At 38.0% G+C, this 26,185-nt stretch overlaps 1 protein-coding gene across 1 annotated transcript; it reads left to right on the top strand.

Annotated features, from left to right (window-relative positions):
• Positions 1-22,922: 22,922 nt before the first annotated feature.
• Positions 22,923-25,940, top strand: LOC110620249 (mediator-associated protein 2). The gene is made up of 5 exons (XM_021763901.2): positions 22,923-23,187; positions 23,557-23,692; positions 23,786-23,864; positions 24,047-24,130; positions 25,337-25,940. The coding sequence occupies exons 2-5, from the start codon at positions 23,567-23,569 to the stop codon at positions 25,741-25,743; spliced, it is 696 nt and encodes a 231-aa protein (XP_021619593.1). The 5' UTR covers positions 22,923-23,187; positions 23,557-23,566; the 3' UTR covers positions 25,744-25,940.
• Positions 25,941-26,185: the final 245 nt, after the last annotated feature.

Genomic DNA, 26,185 nt, shown 5'->3' on the forward strand with positions numbered 1-26,185 from the left:
TCAATATGGTCATAGGAGCTGCAATCTTAGAGAAGTCCTGAACGAACCTCCTGTAGTAACCTGCCAAACCAAAAAGCTCTTGATCTCTGTCACTGTAGTGGGTCTGGGCCAGTTAGCCACAGCTTCTACCTTCTTGGGGTCCACTTCAATTCCATTCTCTGACACAACATGCCCCAAGAATGAGATGCTCTTCAACCAGACCTCACACTTGGAGAACTTGGCATACAAGCCATGTTCCCTCAAGGTCTGCAAAACTGTTCTCAGATGATGGGCATGCTCCTCTGCGTTTCTGGAATACACTAAGATATCATCAATGAAGACAATAACAAAGTGATCCAGATACTGTCTGAAAACCCTGTTCATGAGATCCATGAATGCTGTAGGGGCATTGGTTAACCCGAACGGCATCACAAGGAACTCATAGTGCCCATATCTGGTCCTGAATGCTGTCTTCGGCACATCCTCTTCTCTTATTCTCAACTGGTGGTACCCGGATCTTAGATCTATCTTGGAGAAACAACCTGCTCCTGCTAGCTGGTCAAATAGATCATCAATCCTAGGCAACGGATACTTGTTCTTGGTAGTGACTTTATTCAACTGCCTGTAGTCGATACAAAGTCTGAGGGATCCATCCTTCTTTCTCACAAACAACACTGGAGCACCCCAAGGTGAGGTACTCAGTCGGATGAAACCCTTATCTACCAGCTCTTGCAACTGATCCGTCAATTCTTTCAATTCTGCTGGTGCCAACCTATAGGGAGGGATAGAGATTGGTCTGGTTCCAGGCATCAGTTCTATTTTAAACTCTATCTCCCTAGCAGGTGGTAGTCTTGGAAGCTCGTCTGGGAAGACATTTGAAAATTCTCTGACTACTGGCACTGAGGCTGGTTCCTTAACTTGACTATCTAGCTCTCTCACATGAGCCAAATACCCTGACATCCCTTCCTAAGCAACCTACGAGCCTGTAAGGATGATATCAGACCTCTAGGTGTACCCCTCCTGTCTCCTCTGAAGACGACCTCTGACCCATCCTGACCTCTGAATCTGACTACCTTGTCCCTGCAGTCCAAGGTAGCGCCATGGATAGATAGCTAATCCATCCCTAGAATGACGTCAAAATCTGTCAAATCTAGAACCACTAGGTCGGCTGGAAGGCATCTATCCTCTATAAATACAGGACTAAACCGGCAGACTGACTCTGCCACTGATGAATCACACTTGGGCCCGCTGACCCAGAGAGGACACTCTAACCCAGAGACCATCAAACCCAACCTCTCAATGGCTGTCGGAGCAACAAAAGAATGAGATGCACCAGGGTCCATTAAGGCATAAACATCTGAACAACCAATGATGAGATTACCTGACACCACGGTGTTTGATGCATTTGCCTCCTGCTGTGTCATCGTGAAGATCCGTGCTGGAGCTGATGGACCTTCACCCCTGAAACCCGCTGAAGAAGAGGCTGCTCCTCTTCCTCTGCCTCTGCCACTGGCCTGCATCGCGGCTGGAGCTACTGGCTGAGCCATACTACCAGAAGCTGTCTGCTGAGACTATGCCATAAAAGCTGCTCTAGGACACTCCCGTGCCATGTGTCCTTCCTGCCCACATCTAAAGCAGGCTGTCGTCCCAAACCGACATACTCCCTTATGCGGCTTCCCACACTTCATACACACTGCACTGTCTGCACTTGAGCTCGAGCCACCTCCTAATCCTAGACCTGACTTTATCTTGTTCCATTACTTGTTCTTCTTTGGCTTCTTGGTGGTGTTACCCCACCTCTTACTGCCTGAAGCTGTTGTACTCAAAGATGAAGGGTCTAACCTTCCCCCACCTGGGGTCTTGGAACCAGGAGACTGTGCCACTGACTGCTTAACTTTCCTTCGATTATTGCACTAGCCTCCATCCTCCGGGCCATATCCACTATGGCATGGAAGCTTTCCCTTTCTGCTGACTAGATCAAGGAGGAATACCTGGAATGAAGCCTCATGATATACCTCCTTGCCTTCTTCTGGTCTGTATCCAAATTTTGTCCTACAAACGAAAACAACTCCAAGAACCTATCTGTGTACTCATCTACACTCATTTCATCTGTCTGCCTCAACTGCTCAAACTCGATCATTTTCAGCTCCCTTGAGCTATCAGGAAAAGCCCATCCTGCAAACTCATTAGCAAATTCTTCCCAGGATAGACTATCCAACCTCGGGTTCACATAGTTTTTAAACCACTCTCAGGCCTTCTTACATTTCAGTGTGAACCCAGCCATCTGAATGGCTCTACTGTCATCTGCCCCCAACTCATCTGTTATCATTTTGACCGTCCTGAGGTACTCAAACGGATCATCACCTGTTTCATACTTAGGAGCATCCAACTTCAAATAGTCAGTCATCTTGACCTTGCTCCCTCCAGATGAGTTAGGTTTAGGTGCTTGGGCTTCTGGGACCATAGGTTCTACTGGTGGGGGAGGAGGTGCAACATCCCCTGGGTTAGGGTTTTCTGTACCTGGATAGAAAGATGGGGGTGGGTACATAGGGTATTGTGGGTATGGTGGGTAGAAAGGCGGGTATGGCATGTAAGAAGGATAAGGATTAAAACTGGGAAAATCCGATGTACCTGCCATCGAATACCCGGGATTCTGTGAAAAGGGTGGGTATTGGGGTGGTTGAATAAACCCCGAGGCCTGAGTGCCTCCCTGAGACTCTCCCATGCCCTCTTCAGACATGTTCACACCAAGACTACCATCCCTCCTCTGATCCACATCCATATCATCCTCCACATCTTCTGACACTCCTCCTTGAACTGTTCCTCTTCTGCTCATATCAAAAGACCTTCTAGGGTCCCTTGACACTCTCTTCCTACTAGACCTACAGGACATTGCCCTAGGCAAGGCAGGGGGACGGGCATCCGTGCCCTCATCCTGAGGTGGTACTCCAGACAATCGTGCAGATCGACGAGTTTCTCTCATCCTGTTTTCTGAAAAACAGCACACATCACATAAAGCATTAGCATCAAATGGTTCATGTGGAAACACATGTACCCGCATCACACATATCACATACATAGCATATCATTAATGCACATGCATAAAATCATGGCATTTCATATCATTATTCAAGACAGGACTCTACATCCTTTCCTAGTGGACATGATTTTCCTATTGTGCTTGCCCTTCTATAACACCTATGAGCCCGACACACTATAGGTCCGACCATATGAACCTAGGGCTCTGATATCAATCTGTAACGACCCGAAAATTGGACCGCTACCGGCGCTAGGATCCAGATCGGCTTAAGGCCGCCGGGACCCGTAGCAAGCCTAACATACCTCCTGTATACCTGTTAAATCCCATACATGATCATACATATACATAAAAATCTTAAACTTTTTCTTTCATCCACCAAGCTTACCCTGTGCATGCACAACTCATAATCATAAAACCCACACTAGAGCCCTCATCAAATGCTCCAATGGGGTGACATATTATACATTAAGCTTGGTTTGCATAAACATCATTAAAACATTTCATTACAAGGATCATGTACCAGAAGGGGATTAACATACACTAGGGCCAAGCACAATTCTATCCTCAATACAATTCTTTACATTACATCATATAATAACATTTTACAATACATGTCCACATCTAGCTATTACATAAAGTATGACTTCTAATCCTGGTGACTTCCTGGTCTAGCCCGTACTTGCAAACTTGGGGGATTAAGGGAAGGGGGTGAGCTACTAGAGCCCAGTGAGCAGAATAGTAAAATATTATATTAAAGATTCATGCTTTCATGGAATGCATCACATCACAAACAAATCACATTAAGAATGAACTTGTCACCAATAGCCCTCTACATGTCCAATAGTGCCAGAACGTAGAATGGGTCCTGGTCTTTCCCTTACATAACATATCATAACATTCCAATGTGCCAGGGACGTAGAATGGGTCTTCCTGGACTTTCTCTTACATAATGCCAGGGACGTAGAATGGGTCTTCCTGGACTTCCGAACCATATCATTATCATATCATATCATACCATACGAAGGCTAATGGATCATCCAATGTTCATCCACATCAACATCATATTATGCAATGCAACATATTCGTGAATTCTAATGCAAACAATCTAATACATCTCATGGCATTCGTGATGCATGAACATGCTCAAAATTTATTTATTTACTTTGCAATATAAAGAGTCATTCTACTCACCTCAGGCTAGCTCTGAAAAGACTCTGAAGCAGCTATCTCACTGCTGGGGTCCTCGGTTCCTCGGGTCCGAACCTACACAGGTGGACTCAAATAAGGGACCAAATATATACTAACATGACTCTAAACTACTCCCCAAAAACCCCCTAAAACATGACAAACATGCATAGAAAATCATGCAAAGGAAGGCTGAATAGGGCACTTTCGGCTGCAGGTTCGGCGGCCGAAAGTCCCTGTAATACCCGGGAAGACGCCGGCATCAAAATTCTTACTTTCCGGCGGGATTTTCGTTGGAATCTAGAATTCGAGGATGTCGGAGATTCCTAGAAGGGTAAAATAAATGTTTTCTAAAAGGGGTTTAAGTGTTTTATGGTTTTGAATGCAAAGGATTTGAGTTTTGAAGAGAAAAGACCAAGGAGGCATTGGCCAGGTTCGGCCGCCGAAAGTGAAGTTCGGCCGCCGAACGTTGCATGGTTTTGCTGCCTCTGAAGCCCATGTTCGGCCGCCGAACGTGGTAGAGGTTTGCATGCAGGTTTGGCCGTCGGAAATGGTTGACCAAGCCGCCTATAAAAGGCCCCTTGCCCGGAAAAAGGGGGAGGTTTCTCTCCATTCTTGGGCTAAGGTGAGTTCATGCTCTCCTTGGGTTGTTTTCATGGTTTTTCTTCAAATTCTTTAAGGTTTTTATGATTTTTCTCCTTGTGTTGAAGAGTTTGAAGCTTTGAGCAAAGTTTTGGAGCTTGGAGACTTTGGAGCTTGGATTCTCCATATCTTCAAGTTTGGGGTCGCACCAACTCTTGATCTTCAAGAGGTAAGTGTAGATCCTTGGCTTTGATGATGTTTTAAGTGAGTTTTATGAAGGGAAAAGGGTTAGGATTGCATGGTTTTGCATGGTTGTGCATGATAGGGTTTATGTACCCTTTATGCCTATGTATGCTTTATGATGATGTTTGTGGGAGTTTAAGCTTGCTTTAAGCTCCTTTTTGCATGGTTAAGGGTTTTTGCATGGTTTTGAGAGGTTGGATGCATGTTTTGGGTGTTTGGAAGGTTTGGGAGGCTTGTATGCATGAGAGGCTGAGTTTTGGACGAACTCAGGTTCTGCCGCCGAAGGTAGTTCCGGCCGCCGAAGCTGCCTGTGGATGCATGGTTTGGCGCCTAACCTTGCCCCCGAAAGTTGGGACTTTCGGCTCTGGAGGGAAGGTTCGGCCGCCGAACATGCCACCGAAGGTGGATGACTTTCGGCTCTGGAAGATCTTTCAGCCCCCGAATCTTGCCCCCGAAAGTGCCTGCCTTTCGGATCTAGAGAGGGGGTTCAGCCGCCGAAGGTGCCGCCGAAGGTGCCCTGTCCAACCTTTCTTTGCTTGTTTCTCCATGCATGCTTGAGGTATTTTAGAGGGGTTTATGGGGGACTGTTAAGAGCTATGTTAGAGTTGTTTGATCCCTCATTTGAGTCCACCTGTGTAGGATCGACCTGAGGAATCGAGGTGTTTAGCAGTGTTTGCTGCTTCAGAGTGAGTCCAGAGTTAGCCCAGCAGTTGCTAGAGGTGAGTGGAACTAGACCCTATGTTTTTAAATGAATGTTTTAGCATATTCCATGCATCATAATGTCATGTTATAGTAGGGTGTATTGCATTAGCAATCACGAAGATGACGCATTGCATTGTTTATTATTGATGTGGATGGACCAGGCGACCTCAATAGCCAAGATCTGTCATGATTGAAAGTCCTGTGTGAGCTCCTTTGGGGGTCGGGCACTATGCTATGTAATGAAAGTCTTGTGTGAGCTCCTTTGGGGGCCGGGCACCGATAGAGGGAGTTTTGAGGTCATGTCCATCCGTGATGTGATATATTTGAGATGTGATGCATTCCATGATGGCATATGTTTTTAATATTTTATAATTCTGCTCACTGGGCTTTATAGCTCACCTCATTCCTTAACCCCATGTTTTCAGGGCCAGAGAAGTCAGAGTCAACAAGAGTAAGAGCAGGGCTATGGGTATGTTTATGTAATAGAAGTATAGTGGACATGATGTAAGTAAGTTGTGTTATGTACAGACATGTTATGACATGTAATGTATTCAGAGTTATAGTTTTGTGCTTGGCCCTGGTGTATGGATAATCCCTTTGTACATGGATCTTTTTATGTTTTATGATGAGATGTGATGGACTGAGTTTGACATAGGGTATGCTGACCCTACTAGAGCATTGATGAGGACTCTAGTCTAGGGGTTCTATGTGTTCAGACATAGTGCATGCACAGGTCAAGCTTGGTAAAGGAAAAGTTTTAATTTTTTTATGAAAATGTTGATCATGTATGGGATTTACCAGGTAACAGGATGTATATCAGGCTTGCTACGGGTCCCGGCGGCCTTAAGCCGATCTGGATCCTAGCGCCGGTAGCGGTCCGGTTTCCGGGTCGTTACAGTCCCTCAAGAGCCGAAAGTCATGCACCTTCGGCGGCACTTTCGGCGGCCGAAGGTTCCTTCCAGATCCGAAACTCGTGCATGTTCGGCGGCACCTTTGGCGGCCGAAACTCCCTTCTAGAGCCGAAAGTCCACTTTCGGGGGTAGGGTTCGGCAGCCAAAAGTTTGCCTCCACAGGCAGGTTCGGCGGCCGAAAGTGCCTTCGGCTGCCGAACCTGAGTTCTTCCAGCAGTGGCAGAACTCAGCCCTCATGCACATTTGCCTCCCAACACCTTCCAACTCAAATCCAACACTTCCAAAACATGCATACTCACATACATAAGCTCATAGGGGTCTCAAAACTAGCCTAAACCCCAACCAAAACACATCAAACATACATATACAACATACATTAACCATAACAGCACATAAGCCTTAACACTAAACAATTAACCTAATCATGCATTTCTACCCCATGAACCTTCATGAAACTTAATCAAAACATGAAAAGAGGTGAGGATCTACTCTTACCTCTTGAAGATCGAGAGGAGAGGCGATCCAACTCGGAGATGGGAGAGATCTAGCTCCTTGGGTCTCCAAGTTCCAAAAACTTGTTCTAAGCTCACAATTCTTCAAAACCAAGTAAACACTTGTTAAAACTTGAGAGATTTGAGGAAAATCATCAAAATCAACCATGGGAGGGCATGGACTCACCTCTGGCCGGAAATGGGGAAGAAACTCGCCCATTTTCGGCCATGGGGCTTCTTATAGGGGCTGGCCAGGCCACCTTCGGAAGCCTAAGGTGCCTCCAAAACTCATGCATGTTCGGCGGCCGAACATGAGGTTCGGCAGGCAAACCTGGGTTTCCCTCTATGGTCATTTTCATTCAAAACTCAATTTCTTTCTTACATAAAATCATAAAATACATGGAAACATTTTATAAAAACATGATTTTACCCTTCTAGAGGTTTCCGACATCCGAGATTCCACCGGACGGTAGGAATTCCGATACCGGAGTCTAGCCGGGTATTACACCACGAGTCTGAAACTTGAAATCGCCAGTAAAGCCACGAGGCTGAATATTGAAATCGCCAGTAAGGCCACGAGCCTAAATCCCAGAATCGCCAGTAAGTCCATGAGCCTGAATCTTTAAATTGCCAATAAGGCTACGAGCCTGAATCCCAGAATCGCCAGTAAGGCCATGAGTCTGAATCCTTGAAATTACTAGTAAGGCCACTAGTCTGAATCCTAAAATTGCTAGTAAGACGACGAGCCTGAATCCTTGAAATCGCTAGTAAAGTCACAAGCCTGAATCCCAAAAATGCCAGTAAAGGCTACGAGCCTAAATCCTTAAAATCGCCAGTAAGACTATGAGCCTGAATCCTCAGAAGAAGACTCAGGGCTAAAAGTCTAGAAGACGTTGAAGGGCAAAAACTCAAAAGCCGACCAAAGAGCAAAATGTTTGGACTAAGGTGCAAGACAAAAAGCTCGAAAGAAGCACAAGAGCAAAAACACTCAGAAATAAAACCAGGGCTAAAAGCCTAGAAAATGCTTCAGAGCAAAATGCTCGAAAGAAGACTTAGGGCTAAGAGCCCAGAAGACACCCATGGGGAAAATGCTTAGAAGAATACCAAGGGCCAAAAGCCTAGAAGCCACCTAAAGGCAAAAATGCTCGAAAATAAAACTAGAGCTAATTGTCCAAAAGACGCTTAAGAGCAAAATGTTCGGACTAAGGTCCAAGGCAAAAGCCTGGAAGACACTTAAGAGCAAAGAGCCCGAAAGAATATGGAGAGCAAAATAATCGGACTAAATCTCCAGGACAAAAAGCCCAAAAGACATTCAAGAGCAAAATGCTTAGACTAAGATCCAAAGCAAAAAGTCCAAAAGACGTACAAGAGCAAAAATGCTCGAAAGAAAAATCAGGGCTAAGAGCCCAGTAGACACTTAAGAGCAAAAATGCTCTAAAAAACAATTAGGGCAAAGAGCCCGAAAGACGATAAGAGCGAAAGTGCTTAGATAAAGAATTAGGGCTAAGAGCCCGAAAGAGGACAAAGAGCAAAAGTGCTCAGAGGAGACCCAAGGCTAAGAGTCTAAAAAACAATAAGAGTAAAAGTAATCGAATAAAGAATCAGGGCTAAAGAATCTGAAAAACGACAAGAGTAAAAGTGTTCGGATAAAGAATGAGGGCTAAGAGCTCGAAAGAGGACTAAGAGAAAAAGTGCTCGAACAATATCCAGGGCTAAGATCCTGGAAAACAATAAGACAAAAGTAATCGGATAAAGGATCAAGGGTAAAGATCCTAGAAAACAACAAGAGCAAAAGAACTCAGATAATGAATTAGGATTAAGAGTCTAGAAGAGGAAAAAGAGCAAAAGAGCTCAGACAGACTACTAGGATAATAGAGCCCGGAAGAATACAAAGAGCTAAAAGCACTCAGACAAAAACTCGAGGCTAAGAGCCCGGAAGAGCTCGGACAAAGAGTCAAGACTAAAGAGTCCAAAAGCTAACCAAAGAACAAAATGCTCGGACGATGGTCGAAAACAAAAAGCTCAAAAGATGCACAAGAACTCAAATACTCGTAAAAAAATACTCAGGGCTAAAATAATCAGACCCTGAAAAGCCTAGAAGGTCCTTTCTGAAATGAGCAGTTTACGATAGTTTCTATAATCTTTATCAAATAGTTTGTTTATTACTTTTTCATTTACTTGAATCTTCATTATCATTATATCAACATGTCATCAGGGCTAAAATAAGTCATAAATGATCTGCTGACCTAACGAGACATTAAGATTTTATATAAACGATAGGGTTGAACATGCCCAATAAGAAAAATTCAAACAGAAGGGCAAGAAATATTAAGCATCGAATTGTAATCAAGAAACAGAAGTGATTTCATTAAAACAAAAAATGTGTGTTACAAGAAATTAGAAACCTTTTATCAATAAGGGCAAGGCAGATATAAGCCTAACACATATTCACAAATAAAAAAAAAACTTCAATTCTCCCTGGAAGAAGCGAGGTCACCAGTCAGATCAGGTTCAACTTCAAAGGTGTTCTTTGAAGCGTCAGCAGTCACAACAGTCAGAGTTGCTACAATATCACTTGCCAAAGGAGGATCCATATGGGCATTTGTGGCCTCAAGATTAAGTGGACCGTCACCGACCTAACTGGTACCCTGATCAAAATGGGCTAATGCTCCTTGAAGAGCAGGAGGATGAACTTTGGGGAGAGCATGGTCATTACGGTCATATTGCACCTCCTCACCATCATAATCATACTCTATAGTATGGAGAATACTGAGCGGGATAACAGGAGACTCCTGAGCTTTTTAAAGGCTGTAATTGAAGCTTGTCATGTAGAAAAGAGTAGATTACTAAAAAAACTTCGCCTTTGAACTCGTCTGACTTGAGATATTGTTTACATGGCTCCGGAACACCAACTCAACACTCTCACAAGCATCCACGATCTTTTTCTCATAATCTTTGCATCGAACAGTAAGATCATGGACCTCGCTCTCAAGCCGACTCCTTGCAACTTCAAAGGCGCTCAAGTCCCCTTGATCCCTGCTCAACTCCCCTCGATCCCTGCTCAACTCCAGCTTTGCCTCCCCTAACACCCTGGACAATCATTGTATTTCCTCCTCAAGCTGTATAGACGGGGTAGCGAGGCTTTTCTCTCTCTAATCCACAGAAGCTTCTACGGCAGACCTTTCTTCAGCAAGTTGCACTTTCAAGAGAGCGATTCTCTCATTCTGAGCTCGGTTGTCTTGGAGAAGCCCTTACAGCCGGCTCATCTCCCTTTCATACTGATTTTTTAGCGCGGCGATCACCTATGCAACTTCCTCTCCTTTAGCCTTTTCAATGTCATGGTTGGCAGCCTCCTGACCAGGTCTTAGCAACTAAAAAGGATCGATCTCAGTAAAGGCCAAGTAGGCCAAGCACGGTCTGATACAATCCGAGAGTAAATACAAACCTTCAGCAAAGATGGTCAACACTCCTAACCTTGCCAAAGCCTGGAGCGGACGAGCAAACCTCTTCAAAGCCTACTACAATGAGGTATTGAATGCAGGCGCGACCGACCTAAGTGACCAGAAGGGACCCACCTCTATATTGGTCGTGTGAGCCGAACACAACCTGATGAACCCATGGTAAGGTGTTGACCTTTAATGTAACGACCCGATAATCGGACCGCTACCAGCGCTTGGGTTTCAACGACCAACAATCGGACCGCTATATCTAACATGATGGTCAGGCCCCTCTAGCCCCTTCCGAAGTCTTAAATGCACATGCAGTAAAACAAACTGACATGATGTATATGATGGACAAGGTATGGACTAACTGACACTGCATCTATGAGCCGTCTGACACACCTGCTAAAGGTGTCCACGTCCGATTTGATGGGACTTGGCACTGGAGGTCATCAGAATGATCAAGGTGTATATATACCTCAGAACTAGCCCAATAATGGGGGCTCTCTCTCTTTTAGACTCTCTCTCTCTCCTTATACTCTCACGCATACTCTCTGGAACTTCCTCCTTCTCTTTAATGCTCAATAATTATTTATTTATTTTCTCTTGGCATTAATGCATCTCTGTAGTAATTCTAAATCTAACTTGAGCATCGGAGGTCTCCACTGGAGCATCTCCGGTAGATCCCTGATCGTCCTCTCATATTTTGCAGGTCTCCTTTCTCAAGATCGAGTATGGAGGGACCTATACAAAATCTCTAAGTCATCCACCCCTCATTAAACCAATCATGGATTAGCGATTAACCCACCGAATCGAGCTACTGTCCAGGTGTCTGCATCTGGAGATCCCATCGGATCTCAATTCATCAATATTTATATTATATTATATTATGTAGTTAATAATTTTTATTTTTTTATATTTTAAATTTTCATTAATGATGTTGATGTGGCCGAAAAGTGTTGAAAGTAATTTGTCACTCTGTAAAAGGAAGAAGGTGAGGTGGTTAATATCTATAGGTAGCCACTTCGATACTCAAGTCAATAAATTATCAGAGAGGACGAGTGTAAGTAGATTACTTGAGTTTAAAAAGAATGTGTAAGAATGCATGTCTTGAACTCTGTGTATGCTTTGCTTTTATATTGTAAGAAGATAGAGTTAATTGGTGAATCTACTGAAAATCCAATTAGTACCGACTAGAGGATAAGAGATCTCATGATTCACAAGAGGACGAGCCTTCTATCATTCCGTGTACCAACCATCATGATGACCTGGTCTCTGTTCTTATGGGTGAGACTTGCGTGACCGAGTGTCACGGTTTATTAGGGCTTGCCATGTGGCTCCATCGTATGATGATAGGTTATGGCATATTTTGTGTGAATATTATGTCATATCAGAGGTCCCCCATCAGTCTTCAACTCTTCAAATTCGAAGACTACAGTTGTTCTCATGGTCTTGGATACGTGGCATGCACAAAATGATTCTCCATGCCCACATCTCTTCACATGTACTAGTCATCAATGCTGCTTTGCCTTGCTTCTCGATCCACATTTAAACCAGCCACCGAAAAAACAATATAAAATCTTCCTCTCTCCTACAATTACCACTTTTACTTTCAATTGCTTTCTTCTGCTCTAAAAAGACTCGTACTCTCGGTCTCTTACTCTCTCATTTTCTGAAGGTAACCCCTGCTTCTGCTCTTTTCCATATTTTAAGGATGAGTAGATCTTCTTTGTCTTCTTCGTTGACTTTTCTATTGGTAACTCAACTTTTCGCTCTTTCAAATAGTGTGGCCGAAAAGGAGTTGAAATCTATCACTTTGCAAAATAAAGGAAGTGAGGTGGTTGGCGCCTATAAGCTGCCACTTCGACGCTCAAGTCAATAAATTATCAGAGAGGGTTAGAGTAAGTAGATTGCTTGAAGTTAAGAAAAGTGCATAATAATACATACCTTAAATTCTGTATATGCTTTGCTTTTATACTGTAAGAAAACGAAGTTAGTTTGTGAATCTGCTAAAAATCCGACTAATATCAGCTAGTGGATAAAAGATCCTGCACGTAATAGGGATGTTGCTTTTATACTGTAAGAAGACAGAGTTAGTTGGTGAATCTCCTAAAAATCTTATTAATATCGACTAGTGAATAAGAGATTTTGTGATTATAGGTATAATAGGAATTTACTGTATAATATCCTTTACAGTAACCTAGATGTCATAAAAGGTTTGATCGGTCACAAGAGGGCGAATCTTCTGTAATTCCAAATACTGACCATCGTGATGACCTGGTCTCTTTTTTTATGGATGAGACTTGTGTGACTGAGTGTCACAATTTATTAAAATATTGCCACGTGACTCCACCATATGATGATAATCCAAGATATATTTTGAGTGAATATCACTACAAGATTTTGCAAAATCACCAACAGAAATTTCCGTTGGTGAGCTTTGAAAATCCGTTAGTGGAATTTTTCACTAACAGATTTGTGACGGATTTATTTCGTCAGGAAAATCCTCGTTGGTAAATTATTCACCAACGGAAATTTGTATCCGTTAGTGACACTAACGGATCACCAACGGAATTGTCCGTTGGTGACAGTGACGGATCACCAATGGAATTTTCCGTTGGTGACACTAACCAGAGCTTATTGTTCTCTTGGTAAATTCAGTGAATTGATTGATTTACCAATTTTGATTGCTTCCCATTTTGAAACTTTGTATCCGCTAATTTTAAATAAATTTAAACAATTCATGTGATCACGACATGATTGTGTCTCCTCTGAAATCTGCAAGTGCATCATAGATTTTAATTACATTAAAACTATAAACTTTCCCCCAAGCTTCCTCATCTACTTATCTGCAACGATAATGGAACTACAAATGGGAATGTTTGAAAGCTTGTATCCAGTAATTGATTTCTATTTTAGACATTATAGCAAACTAGACTCAGAAAACATTACAGCAGAATATAGTGTACAAAAAGAAAAAGATAAGCAGCAAACTAACATTTATGAACAATATCAGCAGAATTATCTGTTCAGTCTATTAAAATTCAATCATCCAGCTTGTCCTCATCTTCGTCATCAATTAATTCTTCCTCGTCATTGCCTCCACCTTTCTTCCTCTTTCTTCTCCCATTTCCTTTTCTCTGCATTCTATTACTCGTAAAACTCCCACCATCCTCACTATCTTCCTCAAGTTCATTGCGGAACCAATCCCAGTTCTTCACATCACGGATTCTTTGCTTGGGGTAGCAGTCGAACTCGTGCCCAATTACCAGAAATCCAAACTCTGCAGTTCCAACATACAATTAAAAGCAATATATTATAATGGTTACTGGTTAAGATAAACTGAAAGAAAGTAGCACAAAGGCCAAACCTTTAACAGGGTCAATTTGTGAAAGGTCAATATTATCCCAATTTCAAGTGTGCACCTACTAGTGTACTTGGCAAGTGCACCAGCAGGTGCAATTTCCTGTGCACCTGCTGGTGCACTTGGCAAGTGCACTGGCAGGTGTAATTTCAAGTGCACCTGCTGGTGCACTTGCCAAGTGCACCGGCAGGTGCAATTTCAAGTGTGCACCTGCTGGTGCACTTGGCAAGTGCACCAGCAGGTGCAATTTCTTTTTTCTTTTTTACTCTCGTACCTTTTCTTTTTTCTTTTTTACTACAATACACCGCAAACAATTGTTTTCAGAAAAAAAATCAGTAGAAAATGTTGGCAGAGAGAGAGAGAGAGAGAGAGAGAGAGATTGATAATAGAACATGGGGTTTCTTTTTACATTCTTTGCCTTTTGGGTTTTTCTTCTGCACTCTCACTGTTCTATTTCTCTTCTTTTCTGCTGGTGTCTCTCTCTCTTGATTCAGCTTAATTAGTACAGTGGTTGGAGAGGTACACCCAATATAGAGACATCACCAGAAACCCCACTTCACAAAAGCATCTTAATTATGCTTTTGAGTTTAGTCATGTCTCTTGATCTTAATTTATTTGATCCAATTGTGCTATGGATTCATGAATTAATAATTATTCATTAGGTGTCACTGAAAACAACATTCATACATTTACACTTATTTTTTATATATCATAGTAATTAATTTAATTAACCTGTGTAGGCTAACAGGGCGAATTAGATTATTCAGGCACTTGTTTAGTCAATGAGACTTAAGGTGATGTGGAGTTGTTTAGAATAAATGATAATGACAGGTAGATAAGTTTAGGATTGGAGTAATTAAAAATTTGTCACCATATATTATCTTGTAATGCAAGTGATAAGATTTAACTCTCCATGATCACTAATTGCTATACCCAGATAGTGATTGACAAATGGTTCCCACAAATATCAAACATGTAGACCCCTCTCCTTTCCCTATCGCCCATCAATCATCTCTTCCCTTTTCTCCACTATTATGTTTATATTCTCATGTGTCTTTATTTTCCATTTACACCATTCAAAAAGTTTACCTGCTGGTGCACTTGCATTGATTTCACATACCTGGGTGTCAATCTTATTTGACTCAACATGCTCCTCTACCGCAGCAGGAGCAACAGAAAGCTTGTCCTCCACCTTCGTAGGTTCTAATAACCCAATCACCTCATTGATCAATCTAATTCTATCCTCGTTAAGTACCTCCATAGCAGCCCATATGTAACGACCCGAAAATCGGACCGCTACCGGCGCTAGGATCCAGATCGGCATAAGGCCGCCGGGACCCGTAGTAAGCCTAACATACATCCTGTACACCTGTTAAATCCCATACATGATCAAACATATACATAAAAATTTTTTAACTTTCTTTCTTTCATTCACCAAGCTTAACCTGTGCATGCACAACTCATAAGCATAAACATCAAACCCCACACTGGAGCCCTCATCAAATGCTCCAATGGGGTAACATAATATACATTAAGCTTGGTTTACATAAACATTGAGAAAACATTTTATAGATCATGTACAAAGGGATTAACCAATATACTAGGGTCAAGCACAACTCTAAACCTCAATAACATCATTGCATTACATGACTGTTCAATACTATTCATTACATCATAATCTTTCTCATGTTCACGTACTAGCTATTACAGAAAACGTGACTTCTAATCCTGGTGACTTCCTAGTCTAGCCCGTACCTGCAAATCTGGGGGATTAAGGGAACGGGGTGAGCTACTAGAGCCCAGTGAGCAGAATAGTAAAACATTTTATTTAAAAACATATGATCTCATGGAATGCATCACATCACAAACAAATCACATTAAGGATGGACTTGTCACCAATAGCCCTCTACATAATCCAATCATGCCAGGGGCGTAGTGCAGGCCACACCTGGTCTTTCTCTTACACATATCATATCATACATATCCACTCGTGCCGGGGGCGTAGTGCAGGCCACACCCGGACTTTCTCTTACATTATGTCAGGGGCGTAGTACAGGCCACACCTGGACTTCCACATCATATCATATCATATCTCATCATATTGAGGACTAATGGATCATCCAACATCTATCCACATCAACATCATAGTATGCAATGCAACATATTCGTGTATTCTAATGCAAACAACTTAGTATATCACATAGCATTCGTGATGCATGAACATGCTCAAAATTGATTTAGTTACTTTGAAACATAAGGAGTTATTCTACTCACCTCAGGCTAGCTCTGAAAAGACACTGAAGCAGCTAACTCACTGCTGGGGTCCACGGTTCCTCGGGTCTGAACCTACACAGGTGGACTCAAATGAGGGACAAAACATACATGAACATGACTCTAAACTACTCCCCAAAAACCCCCTAAAACACCTTAAAACAATCATGGAAAACATGCAAAGGAAGGCTGAACAAGGCACTTTCGGCGGCAGGTTCGGCGGCCGAAAGTCCCTCCAGAGCCGAAACTCAGTCACTTTCGGCGGCACCTTCGGCGGCCGAAAGTTCCTTCCAGAGACGAAACTCATGCATGTTCGGCGGCACCTTCGGCGGCCGAAACTCCCTTCCAGAGCCGAAAGTCCACTTTCGGGGGCAGGATTCGGCAGCCAAAGGCTTGCCTCCACAGGCAGATTCGGCGGCCGAAAGTCCCTTCGGCGGCCGAAAGTCCCTTCGGCTGCCGAACTTGAGTTCTTCCAAAGTGGCAGAACTCAACCATTCAATGCACATTTGCCTCCCAAACCATCCAACTCAAAACCAACACTTCCAAAATAAGCATACATACTTCCATAAGCAAATAGGGGTCTCAAACTAACCTAAACCCCAAAACAAACACATCAAACATACATATACATCATACATTAACCATAAACTTCAACATTAACCTAAACATGCATTTCTACCCCACAACCTCTCAAAACTTATTTAAAATATACAAGAAAGGTAGGATCTAAGCTTACCTCTTGAAGATCGAGAGGAAAGACGATCCTAACTTGGAGATGGGAGAAATCTCGCTCCTTGGGTCTCCAAGCTCCAAAACTTGATCTTAGCTTCAAAAACTTCAAAAACCAAGTAACCATTTGTTAAAACTTGAAAGATTTGAGGAAGAACATCAAAATCAACCTCGGGAGGGCATGGACTCACCTCTGGCCGGAAATGGGGAAGAAACTCGCCCATTTTCAGCCATGGGGCTTCTTATAGGGACTGGCCAGGCCACCTTCGGAAGCCTAAAGTGCCTCCAAAACTCATGCAAGTTCGGCGGCCGAATAAGAGGTTCGACGGCCGAACCTGGATTTCCCTCTATGGCCTTTTTCATTCAAAACTCAATTTCTTTCTTACTTAAAACCATAAAAATACATTAAAACATTTTACAAAAACATGATTTTACCCTTCTAGAGGTTTTCGACATCCGAGATTCCACCGGACGGTAGAAATTCCGATATCAGAGTCTAGCCGGGTGTTACACCATATTTCCCCACCTTCCTCCCCCAACTGAAATCCAACACACTCCAACAATTCAACTCCTCCTGCTGGTGCACTTGCAGGCAATTTCAAGTGCACCCGGCATTAAACAAAGAATTCAAGATACGAAAAGTCCAAAGAACCCGACATTTCAAGATAAATTAAAAAACATCGAAAATCTTTGACCTAAGCTGAACAAAGAGCAGTCCAGTAAATTAGACAACTTGTACTCTAGATGAAAATTACAAGAAAACTAACAGACTTAAAGAATGGAAGAAGAATGACATCAAATAAATATATATCGTGTTAAAAATGGTAAATGAAGAGATGGATAGGGTACCCGTGGACACTGTCCATCGAGAAGGGAAAGACTGGTGAGAGAGACGGGCTCACTCGTGGACAGTGATGCCGAGAAAGGGCGCACTTGTCGGCGGTGGACGGCGGCGGACCGTTGATCGCGGCGGACGAAGGATGCCGGCGGCAGTGAACGACCGAGAGGTTGGACGCAAACTCAGATTTCAGAGTGATTTTGATTTAGCAAACACACGATTTAGGGATTTTATTTAGGATGGTGTATTTGGCTCCACAATTCACTAACGGAATGATTAGTCCATTAGTGAAAAAACCTTTACATTAAATAAATAATAAATTCACTTACGGATTCTTAAAGATTTTTAACGGGAAAAGGTCCGTTAGTATTTTACCAACGGACTTTTGACTGATGGTTTCTTCCGTTAGTGAACAATATGATACAAATATTACGTCGGTGAATCCGTTAGTATCACTAACGGACTTCAATCCGTTGGTGAAGTCCGTTAGTGATCTGCTCAATTTTTATGGTGTATTGTGTCATATCAGATGTGTATATAAATATAAGAATAAGGATAAATAATGTAATTGATAAAAAAATAAAATTATTAGATAATAAGATATATATTAAAAATTATTTTGTTAGTCAAATAAAATTTAAATGACTATATTATAATTTAGTGTTAACTATTTTTAAATTTAATTTGATACTATGATATTATACCTCAACAAATTTAAAAGATTTTACTTTATTTTTTAAATTTTAAAATTTAAAATATAAATATGAATTAATGTAAAAAAATAAATATTATAATGAGCCATCTTCTTTTTTAAAAATAAATAATTTAGTATCAATATTTTAAACTTTATTCAATAAAAATACTATTTTAATAGAATGATTTTTAATTTAACTTAAAATATAAGTGCTAAACTATTAATTTTTAGAATAAAAAATATACAAGTATAAAATAATATTTATTTATTTTTCTATTATGGACTGCACAACAGTACAAGTGTTTGGAGCATTAGATTCAATTAAAGAACCAGACCTTCTCTTCACCTGTCTAGAAGGGACAGAAAGTATTCTTCTTCTCTCTATTTGCTCTTTGCTTCCACCTGCACAAACCCTAACAAGATCTTCTATCATTAATATCAATCTATCATATTCTTTAATTCTTTATGTTTTTGCTGATTTAACTTGATAATAAGTATATATGAATAAATCTGAGAGATCTCAAATTTTATGCTCGTAATTTTTAATTATTATTTAAAAAAAATATTCTTTATGTTCTTTTCAGGTTTCATCAATGTGTCCCATTTATTGATAACCATTAATTTACAATTACAAATTATTCAATTATTGAAATAAAATTTACCTAATTAACTTCATATTAATTATAAAATACAAATGAAAAACTATTCATTTAGGTTTCAACTGCTTATATTTTACTAACATAACAACTAAAAATAAAAATAAAAAAGTTAAATTTAGTAATACATTTCAAATGATAAAAAAATATAATTAATCTTATAAACTAAACACTTTTAAATTTTGCAAATTATACAATCCTAAAAATAGAAATATAAAAAATTATAATTTTGCTTCTAATTTTACAGAAATTTTAAAACATAAAATAAAAAGTTTAAATAATTTCTACATATTATTTTAAGTTTTTTAGAAACAACTAATTTTAATTTTACAGAAATTTAAAGGGTTAAAATAAAAAATTAAAATAATTTATGCATATTATTTTAATTTTTTTATCATAAATGTGACTACAATATTTTAACATTTTTAAGAAATGTAGCTAATTTTAATTTTATAAAATTAGAAATTTTATTTTATCTGAAATAATTGTAAAATATTAAAATAATGTGTTTTCAGAACATATTGCATACACAGAAATATAACTAATTTTAATTTTTTATAAATTAAAAAAATAAAAAATAATTGAATTGAAATATTATCTTTATAATAAAAATATAAAAAATTTAATTAATATTAAATTTAAATCAATAAAAAACTAAAAAATAAAAAATATAGTTAGAATTAAAATATAATAATTAGGTATAAAATAATTTTTTATTAATATAAAAATTCAATAAAATATATAAAATCAATTTAATATTATTATTTAAATAATTTTATTAATTTAAATTATAAAAATGTAATAAATTAATCCAATCTTAGTGCACAATTAATACTTTAACTTTTGTGTTGTTTAAGTTGGAATTGTTAAATGTATCATTCCACACATCACCATCATCATTAAAATTATTATTTATTTTTTAAATTTATAATAATATATAAATTAATTATTATAATTCTATTTAATTTTATTTAGTTTTTAAATTTTTTAAAAATATTTTTTAATATTGAATAAAATTTAATGTATTTAAAATAAATATAATTAAAAATTATATTAATTAATATATGTGAAAAAAATGAATAAAAATTATAATAGGAAATGAGTGTATATTTTTTATTTATATAACTCTATATACCTTATTTTGTATGATCATCAACGCTAATCCTAGCAAGGTGTTGAAAGATTATTTATTTATTAATAATCTTTTTCATTTATATTGTATCATTATTAAATTATTTTTAAAAATGATGAAATTCAATAAAAATATTTAAAATAATATAAATTTTATTGCTTTAACTCTTTTGAATGTGAAAATAATTCTAGATCTATTTTTGTGCTATATGAATATTAAAATAATAAAATATCTTATTTCAAACTGTTACCAACATTTTCTAAAGTAGTATTTTTTTTTCTTCTCTTTTTTCTAAAATTTAAAAAAAAATTAAAATTACTATGTTGCCCTTATAATGTAAATAACTATAGGAATAAAAATCTATAAATAAAAAATTTGCTAAATAATGATAAATTAATCTATGCATATTTCACACTGAATAAATAAAAAGTGCATTTCAATAAGTAAAATTCATTTTGTTTAATTTAGTTACATTTCTAATATATCTCAATTTAATATGAATTGAAAAATTAAAATTTATTAATTTTGAAAATAATTTCAAAATAAAGCAATTGATTGGAGGTTATATTAAAAAATATATAAAATTAATGATATTTTCTTACTTTATATGAAAATAATATTATTTTTCTTTTTATACTTATACACAGATACTTTTCTACCCGAAGCCCACTAAATAAATTGTTTATATATTGTTTTTGATAAAATTTGAACCTTTGAGCTCTAAAAGATTTAATCTAAGTTTTCACACCACATTGTATACTATTATTTTCATACTAATTATCAGTTGATTATATATTTTTATAATTTAAATATAATATTATCAAGATTAAATATAATATTAAAATACTCTTATTTTTAGTATTGTTTGAACTTTAATAAATTAAAATAATAAATAATTTTATTTAAATTTTAAACATATTATTTCTCTCCATCACATTTAATCTTTCTTACCAAGCATTATTATTATTATTTGTATATCAATTTTTGTATCAATCATATTCACCATCTCTTACATAGACATATTTCTCGATAATTTCTTAGATTTGATTTGAAGTTGAAGGGTTTCCAGCGGAGGCATTTCCAGCAGATCCTTAATGTCATTTTTTCAATTTTACAACTCTCCATTCATTTTGTTAGTTAATTAAAAGAATTTATACTTGTGTACTATAGATTAATTTTCATAATAATAATCACACTCGACTACTCTAATAACCGTTTTTGTTAATATAATTATATATATATAATAATTATTGTTAATATAAAGTTACTAATACATACAATATTTGCTCCCATTTGCTCCCATGACTACTCCTTATAGTAATAGATTTAACATAATTTATTTTTTTTGAATCAAAACATAATTTATTTTATTACTATAATACTATGCAGTCAATTAATATATTCTAACTGTGTCATTTAATTTTTACAGAAAATCAAAAAGAATATAACTCTCTCTCCAAGAAAGTTTTTTTTTTTTTTTGTTGCTCTTTCTTTTCGAGGTAAGAGGTCTCATTTGTGTGGCTGTCTCTACTCTTTCTGGACAGGAGAGGCTTCTCCTTCCTCGTCCGAATGTGGGTTGTCTCCCTCCCCATCTATATGAGGGTATATATTAGTTTTGTATTTCTTTGGCGAGCGAGGCATATAGTGATAGAATTTTGTTTTGTGCCTTGGTATTGTTTGTTTCTCTGATTTTCTTTAGTTTTGTAGGTGACGGCCAAAATTTATATTCTTCAAGGTTGAATATGGTGTAAAGAAACAGTGGTAGTCTCGAATGTACTTTTCTTTCATCGCTTATTTGTGATGACGATCTGCTAGCTCTTTATTAGTTTTAAAAATAATGATTTAACTTAATTATAGATGATTGATCTTCCCGTGTCTTCGTCGTCTTCAATTGATTCGACGACATATATGAGTATAAATTGTTAAATCTCTATTCTTCTTTCATCTAGAATTTTTTTAATTCCTGTAAATCTTGATAGATGTATCTGTTTTGAAGGTCCTTTCAATTTGCTTGAGAAGATTAATCGGTTTTATTTAGTTTTTGTTGACCATAGTGGTCGGTGTCTGGAGGACCAGAACGACACAACTGAAATTGCTTTGTCCCATTTAGGAGGTTTGAGTTTTTAGGATTTGAGGTTAATTGGATTTTTTAATTTTTGGGCTTAGAGACCTTTATATTGTTCTGATGGTGCTTCTCCTATTTAGGCCTTGGACTGCTTATGTAACTTTGATATTTTTTATGGTCATTTTAATAAATATCTATATTTTTAGAAAAAAAATATATATATTTTATAACTTTTTGGATATAATTTGTGGGTAATCTCTTCAAAATTCTTATAATAAAAGTGAAAATTTTCACTATATGAGAAAATAAATAAAAAATAATATTGAATCAGATAATTCTAAAAATAATAGAAAATTATAATGTTTTGTTTAATATTATTATTTGTTCTAAAAAACAATAATTTAATAGACAAATTAAAATATTATTAATTATAAATTAATACACATGTTATATTCAGTATTTTTAATATTATAAATAATATTATTTATCTTTAAAAAAATTATAATTTAAAAGATAAAATTGATACAAATATGATATAAAAATATTTTAAATAATATAAACTATAAAAAATTCGTAATTAAAAAGTAAACAATAAAACTAAAACCCTCCAATCCCCAACTCAAAAACACTGCCGCCCGTCCCATCCCCTCCCCTGCCCCTTTCGGTCTCTCCTCTGGTACAGCCGCGCGCCTCCCTCCTCGAGCCGGTCGTCCCTTTGCTTGTCACGCTGCAAACGTCGTTGCTGCGTCCGGTTCTGGTTGCTTCTTCGCTCTCCTTCGGCTTCCTCTGGTCCTCGTCGCTGCGTCCGCGGGTCCAGTCCTTCTACCGTCCGGTTCTGCTCCTCGCGCGTCCTCATTCACTGCAGGTTTGAATTGGTTTGAGATTGTGGCTTTAGATATGTGCTTTCTAATATTTGTGATATCTATTGACGTGTGTTTCTGAAATTTGTGGAATTATTAAGATTTATGTGTATGTGTTTGGATTGTATTTGTGAGATTTGTTGAAAATTCTTTGAAATAAAGACTGTTGTGAATGGATTAAGAGTTGTTTTTGTGAGATTATTGAAATGGGTATCTGAATTTTATTGAAATATTAATTATGAGTTATAAACGGGTTTGGACAGTGTATTTGTTAACGGTTTGGTATCCTACCCGGTACCATCCCAATGCTCGGTAGGTGTTGGATGATATGGCTTGTTAATTATTTACCGATTTATTTATTCTATTTGTTATAGTTATTGTGCAATGGATCTTGAGGAGAAGAGTTACAAGCCTGAAGCAGGATTTGAAGAAGATATTAGAGAACCGCTTGTTGATCTTTCATTGACGGACTCCACAGAGCTATGGCTCATTCAATGGCCCCATAACGAAGTAAGTTCTCATCTCTATGCCCTTGAGCCACCTTCTGTTTGTGTGAGTCAGACATTTAGATTTCGAGTTTCATTGCTCACTCTTGTATTGCAGCTTCCTGATTTTCAAGGGAAAGAAATATCAATTAGTCTCCATCGTGATGGATGTTTGGGCAGTTTTGAGGGCTCATCAGGTATCCATAAAAGTCTTCTACAGTCATCATGCAAAGGAGAATTTATTTTGCAACATGTTATCCTGTTAACGCCATTTTCTTAATTTAATATTGCTAGTTTATAATACATGTGGACCAATATTGTCTGAGTGCAATTTTTGGCAATTGACAATGATTTTGATCTTGCATACTTGCTGTGTCAGGAAAAGTATATGATGTTGTCAGCTCTTTTATGGAAGAGCCAGATGCAACAGTTTTCGTATCCTCTGAATCTGAAACAAAAATTGGTAATTACACAAATTTGTCTTCATTTTCATTCCTCAACTTCTAATATACAATGTCTTTTGTTTGGGATAACTCAACTCTGCATGTTTTATTACTTCTGTTTGTTTCAATTACTTTCTATTCTTTCTTGAGCAAATATTTGTTGATTTTTTACTTTCTTTAGATTGTTTATTATTCTGTATTGTTTGGAATTGCTCAACTCTCCATGTATTTATTGCTTCTGTTTCAATTAATTTTTGTTCTTTCTATATAAGAAAAATCATTGCGATTTTTGCTTTATTTAGAGATTGTCATTGCATATTTGTTACAAGTGATGCTTTGAAAATCTTGTGGCTGGGTGTTATTTGCATGTGTAAGGGTTGTATGTCAATTTGAATTGCGGAAAATGACTACAGATAGAACTGAATGATGCCAAAGGATTTCTAACCCAAACTCTTGATCATTAATGCTAGATGTGATAATGGGTATGGATTCCCTGTTCCCCTCTTTGATCTAGGAATCCTGATCCCAGGGGTTCCCCAACAGTGCTACGTGTGAGACTCCCCAGAACCAGCCCTTTGGGAACCCTGGGACCAAGATGGTGAATGACTCCTTATCCCATCCTGCCTTGGTTTTATCCCTAAAGTAATGCTTGATCAAGAATCTAGACTGCGGATTTGTCAACAAATATATTTGTATACTGGATTTTATGATAAAAAGGTTTTTGAATGAAGCTGAGTTTATCGGCATCATAACTGAAATTTAACAAAACCAAAAAGTTCCAGGGATTGGCATTGGCAGTTGGAGATGGAAGGTTATTTCTACTTAATATGCCTGGTTCTTTCTAGTAAATCTGAATTTGCAATTTTGTTTGTAAAAAATCAACTAGTGATTAATTTTCTGAGCCTTATTGCTAACAGGTGGTCAACATATTGGAAAACCTAAATATTGCTGGATGGTTAAGATTGGAATTTGGAAGTGCCTCAATTAGTATGTCATAAAAATAATCTCCAAAGATATCCTTTTTGAGGGTTTTATACAACTTATTAATTTTTCCTTGGCTTAACTAATGTAAAACTATATTATGTTGGTTATCAATTATAATGGATTGCGTTCTGAGTTATTGTCATTGTTAAGAAATGTGTGGTTGTCTTATGATTGACTGAACAGTGTGAATCCTGTTATATTGTGTATTTATGTGCTGTTGACATCATTTTCTGCATTTACAGTGGGAAATATTTCAAGGCGAGTTTCTCTTGTCCATTACCATGATCCTAAAGAACTTGAGAAACAAGAAGCTGAAAAGAAGTCAAAACGACTGTATCAGATGTCTGCTGGATCTTCATTGATAAACTCTTCTAATCATTCTGGGACTCCAAGCCAAAGTTCCAGGCTCAGAAACTCACATTCATCAAGGGGACATCCAGCCTCAACACACAGTAGCAGACATAGGAGTTCTTTGTCTGAGGTTGGGGAGCAATCAAGTGCAAAGAAGAGAAAGCATAAGCATGGACTCCTTATGTCTACAGATCAGTCTACTCTAGATTCGGGGCGGGGTCATAGTGGATATACCTTTTCAGGGTCATCAGAGCATTCAGACCGAGGGAGATTGAAAGAGGAAATAAAAACTGAGTAATTTCCCCCTTTTTGCTTGGGTGTTGATTTCCTTTTTAGATTTCAATGATTATAGTAATGATAAGAGATGGTATGCTGATCTTCTTTGCTTAAATTACCCTCTGTTTCCTTACAAAAATTACACAGTTGTCAGTTGCAGCATTGCGCAAAAACCTGATTTATAAATAACTTACATAATTTTCTGTTTTCCTTTGATCATTTCTCAGTTCTCACCCTGACAAATCATTTATTGTTGTGAACTTGTGCATCTTTGGAAATCGATTTTGAATTCCTTATCATATGCTGTGTCATTGCCCTTGTGAATTGTGATGTCAGTAGGTAGGTGTGAAGTTTTATTTCATTCTTTTATATGGATGATGACTGATGTTGCTTTTCTCGTAATTATTGCGGGTCCGCCAAAGCATCATCATCGTGAAAATGGTGTTTTGCAACCAATGTATAAA

The sequence above is a fragment of the Manihot esculenta genome, chromosome 8, assembly GCF_001659605.2.
Source record: "Manihot esculenta cultivar AM560-2 chromosome 8, M.esculenta_v8, whole genome shotgun sequence".
Lineage (NCBI taxonomy): Eukaryota > Viridiplantae > Streptophyta > Magnoliopsida > Malpighiales > Euphorbiaceae > Manihot > Manihot esculenta.

What these genes read in the sequence shown, in the direction of transcription:
- LOC110620249 (XM_021763901.2), top strand. Translation starts at nt 23,567, where the DNA reads ATGGATCTTGAGGAGAAGAGTTACAAGCCTGAAGCAGGATTTGAAGAA. An exon ending in TTCAATGGCCCCATAACGAA is followed by an intron (nt 23,693 to 23,785) that starts GTAAGTTCTCAT and finishes CTTGTATTGCAG; the next exon opens with CTTCCTGATTTTCAAGGGAA. An exon ending in CAGTTTTGAGGGCTCATCAG is followed by an intron (nt 23,865 to 24,046) that starts GTATCCATAAAA and finishes TTGCTGTGTCAG; the next exon opens with GAAAAGTATATGATGTTGTC.